We start from the raw sequence: 4,655 nt of genomic DNA on the forward strand, positions 1-4,655 counted from the left end.
CTATTATCAAATTATATGATTTTCACCTATTTACTCACATTTTCTCACACATTGGCGTTTTTGGTAGCTCGCAAGTATGGAAAACAAAGTTGCAGACCTATATGGCGAAAGTTAAAATAACAACACTATATTCTTTATGCAAGATTTGCTGGATTGATTGCAATAGTGACGCCAATGTCTCGTTTAGCAAATTTAAGTCAGCATGCATTTTTTGCCACATTTGCGAGTAAAAAACCGCCTAATGTAGTTTGATATATCACTTCTCAACATTTTTTTGGAACGCAATGAAATCAACAGCAGTTGAATAATCACTGTTGAAATAAAAACAAATGAATATGCTGTTCTGTTTGAAATAAAAACAAATGAATAAAAACGAATGGAGACACTTTTAAATGACTGATTTGAAATGAGCCATTTTGGTAAGTGTAAACGTCATGTAACTGACAAATCAAATTCTACAGTATATAATTAATTGTGGAACATATATTATTAAAAATTTTTAGAAAATGCAACTCTGCGCAATATGTTTAAAATCTGTTCTTGCAGTCGTGAGCAAATTTCGTTTAAAGAAATATAAAAATTTTAGATGAAAGACACTTAATAACAAATAGTTAAATATTTATTTTTAAAAATAATATAAATATTAAGTAATTAAAAGGTAAATCATATTAATGACAAATATTATATTGAATGACATAAAATTATTTATAAAGTCCTACGTGCAGAAACGCACATCATGTATTGGCTAAACCATATGAATGATCTTGGTTAAGTGAATGGTGACAATGTGTGAAGAATTAATTAATTTCTTTGTAACAAAATAGAAATTTATTATTATAAACTAAAATAAATAATTTTTCTCTGTACTTTAGCTGAAATTCAAAATGCCTATAGCAAGTGAAATTGGAGAGGCAACAAAGGTATTTCTTGTTTATGCCAAATTGCCAATATTTTTTTCGTTAACTTTTTGCATTTTTACGTCATTTCAAAATTAATATATACTTAATTACTAACTTCTTAATTTTTGAACTCCAAATATTTGATTAATAATAGCTACACTTTGCAGGAGCCTGTACTTCAACTAATTACACCGGATATTGGAGACGCACCAAAGCCGAAAAAGAAAAACAAGCGCCGACGTGATCGTGAGAAGAAAAGAAATTTGACCAATAATTTACTTATAAATGCTACAAATGCAGTTATTCAAAATACTGAAGGCACAACTGTTAATTTAAACAATAAACAGCCAAATTTTCTAACTAAGGTGAATGATATTACCAACAATATTGGAAAATCCGCAGTTAATGTAAATTGCAAGAAATCACAACAAATAGCAAAACAAACAGATAAGAAAAATTCTAAGACTGTAATTAATTTAAATAGTAAACTACAGCAACAACAACAGTCAGCAACAAAAGTAGACAAAACTAATAAAAAATCTGAAAATATTGCTAAAACTGTTGTTAATGTAGATAATAAACCAAAACAGTCAAACTCAAAAGCGAAGAACATTAGTGGAAGCTCTGATAAAACGCCTAAAGTTGCAGCTAATTTAAATAATAAACAACAAACAATACCAATAGCTGAAAAAATTATTGTTAAACCTAAGAAAACGTCTAAGGTTACAGTTCATTTAAACAAGAAACAACAAACAATACCGACAGCTAACAAAATTAATGTCAACCCTGAGAAAACGTCTAAGGTTACAGGTCATTTAAAAAATAAACAACAAACAATACAGACAGCTGACAAAATTGTTGTTAATCCTGAAGAAACTTCTGAAGTTACAGATCATTTACACAATAAACAACAACAAACAATACCAACAACTGATAAAATTATTGTTAAACCTGAAGGAAGGTCTGAAGTTATAGATCATTTGCACAATAAACAACAACAAATTACACCAATAGCCGACAAAATTATTGTTACTCCTGATAAAACAACTGAAGTTCCAGCTCATTTAAATAATAAAACAACAAATAATACCAACAGCTGACAAAATTGTGGTTACTCCTGAAAAAACGACTGAAGTTCTAACTCATTTAAACAATAAACACCAACAACAACAACAACAAACAATACCAACAGCTGAGAAAATTATTGTTACTCCTGAAATAACGCCTAAACCTCCTGTTAATACAAACAACATCGCAAAACAACAACCAACACCGAAAGAAAACATAAATATTGCTATTCCTGTAAAACCAGTTGAGACTTCTGAAATGAGTTCCTCATTGGAAAAACGTACCTCCGTTACAAACACTGGCGGTGGTATTGTAACAGAAAAAAATCGTGAGCAAATTGAAGCTGAACGTAAAGCGAAAAAACAAGCAAAACAGGCGGCTAAACTAGCTAAAAGCAGTGGAAGCATTAGTAAGGAAATAACGGGAATCACACAGAAATTATCCGATCTACAAATCAGTACTCCCAAAACAACAACTACAACAGCACAAACAGCGGCTACACCAGTTGAGAATGTAGAAGAAAAGGTAAATTATTTGTTATTAGTTTAGTAAGTGAAAAAAAATTATTAAAAGGCATTCCCTTTAAAACAGAAACAATCAATTACGAAAACGGATATAAAACCCACAGTGGTTACTAAAGATGTAGGTTTAGGTGGAGAAAAATCTCGTGAACAAATCAAAGCTGAACGTGAAGCCAAAAAACAAGCAAAACAAGCTTCTAAATTAGCCAAAAATGCGAATACGGATACGAATAAAGAAGTAACGGAGTTGAATACAGAATTGTCTAATACGGCTTCAAAACAAACAGTAACAGTGCCAGCTAGCGAAACAATAACAAGTTCTGTAGAAGAAAAGGTAATTTAAATACTCAATTAATTATAATAGTGAATTTCAGTAAAGAAGAACAAGCACGCAAAAATAATGTCTCAAAATACACATTGGACTTGAGTCCAATTAGTCTTTAAAAGGCCAGTTTTCTCCAACTTGATACAGGTTGATTTAAATTAAATCATCCCCTAATCAATTCTTATTCCTTAACATTCCCTTTACCTCACACTATCAGCACCTGCCCACATGTGTACGTACCATGTATATGCCTTTGCTGTTGTTTTGTTGTTATTGTAACACGCATGGGTCTTTTTGTGTAGTAGTTCCTTTTGAGTGTGGTAAACGGCTCTTGGTCGTCAAACTCGACGAGTAGTTCCGGGTCGTAGACCTTGCGGTGCTTGAAACCCTACGTATTTGTAATGTCTTTCATATTATCTGCACGATAGATTTTCGCGAGCTACTACAATAATAACAACAACGCAACGACATAATACATTGTAAAATCGGTTTTTAATAACTAAACAGGGACTAAAGACAATTTCCATGTCCAGCAACAATACTAGTCCAATTTAAGACAGGTTATAGTCACCTTATTAAGTGTAACTTGGTCACACTCAAACAGGTCTATTTCCCATATTACCCATGATGTGGCTTTCGGACACCTTGCTCGTGCAACGAGTATTATCCCAGCTCAATTGAGATCGGGATATAGCCATGTGCTAAAAAAATAATTGAGACGCATAAATGTGTTAATAATTAATGTGTACCCTGACAGCAACACTACCCTCTATCTGTTTTCTTGCTTCAATACTCACACAAAATTTGCTTCCAATGATCTTTGAATACGTCCCTTAGAAATGGCTCGGTTTCTCAGCGTTGACCCTAGTTGACTTAAGTTTAAATCTCTTCCATCCTTTAATCCATTCTAACTTCTCAATAATCCTCAAAATTAATTTGTGTTAAGGATAATCTCGATCGAATACAAAAAAATAATTTTATTATGTTTTATATTTTTATTATTTTAAAATTTATTATTTTTTTTTGTAGAAAAAACCTGCACTCACAAAAGCTGAAAGGCGCGCAATACAAGAAGCACAACGTGCTGCAAAAGCGCAATCTTTAACTGCAAAAAGTTCTACAACCAAACCGGCTATCAATGATAAATCAGCAACAGTTGCCAAAACTGCATCTCCTCCAATCACCAAAGAGACTAAATCTCCAAGTGCTAAAGCTACTACTACTACTTCTCCTGCAAAGCAAAGCAAATTTATTGACAGTAAAATGCGGCTATTTAGCCACTTAGAGTGCGCACGCACTGATGTCAGCCTATTTGTGAACAACTCACAAATCCATCCAAGCATTGCGCGCTTAGGTGAACAATATGCACATCGTACAATAGTTGGTTCGAATGCTAGATGCATCGCCTTTCTAAATGCGCTGAAAATGGTATTTAAATATATAGTTTGTAATATGTATACTATAATATTAATTTTCAATAAAAAAATTAGGTTATCCACGACTTTGAAACTCCACCTAAGAAAGAATTTTCACGCAGCTTGGAAGTTTTTATCAAAAATTGTGTGGAACACTTACAAAAATGTCGTCCACTAGCAGTTTCCGTTACGAATGCCTATAAGCATATTAAACATGTACTGACACAACTGCCAACTGAACAGCCAGAATCTGAGGTATATACAATGCGCACAATTATAGTTAAATATAATTAATTATTAAATATTTTATATATATTTTTAGCTAAAAGGAAATTTATGTCACTTTATTGATACTTACATTGAGAATCAAATTGGAAAAGCTGCACAAGCTATCAGCAGTTCAATGCAGGAAAAAATTTGTAATGGT

The 4,655-nt window shown here is 32.3% G+C and overlaps 1 protein-coding gene across 1 annotated transcript; it reads left to right on the top strand.

Moving 5' to 3' along the window:
- Positions 1–770: 770 nt before the first annotated feature.
- LOC119663827 (translation initiation factor eIF-2B subunit delta-like) lies at positions 771–4,655 on the top strand (the record flags this gene model as incomplete). The annotated part of the gene is given in 8 exon segments (XM_038073427.1): positions 771–812; positions 873–920; positions 1,067–1,571; positions 1,975–2,492; positions 2,559–2,822; positions 3,843–4,241; positions 4,304–4,483; positions 4,551–4,655. Coding segments are annotated over 8 exon segments (2,055 nt in total), but the record flags the coding sequence as incomplete, so codon positions are not given.

Source organism: Teleopsis dalmanni, unplaced genomic scaffold (genome assembly GCF_002237135.1).
Source record: "Teleopsis dalmanni isolate 2A unplaced genomic scaffold, ASM223713v2 unscaffolded_contig_0958, whole genome shotgun sequence".
Lineage (NCBI taxonomy): Eukaryota > Metazoa > Arthropoda > Insecta > Diptera > Diopsidae > Teleopsis > Teleopsis dalmanni.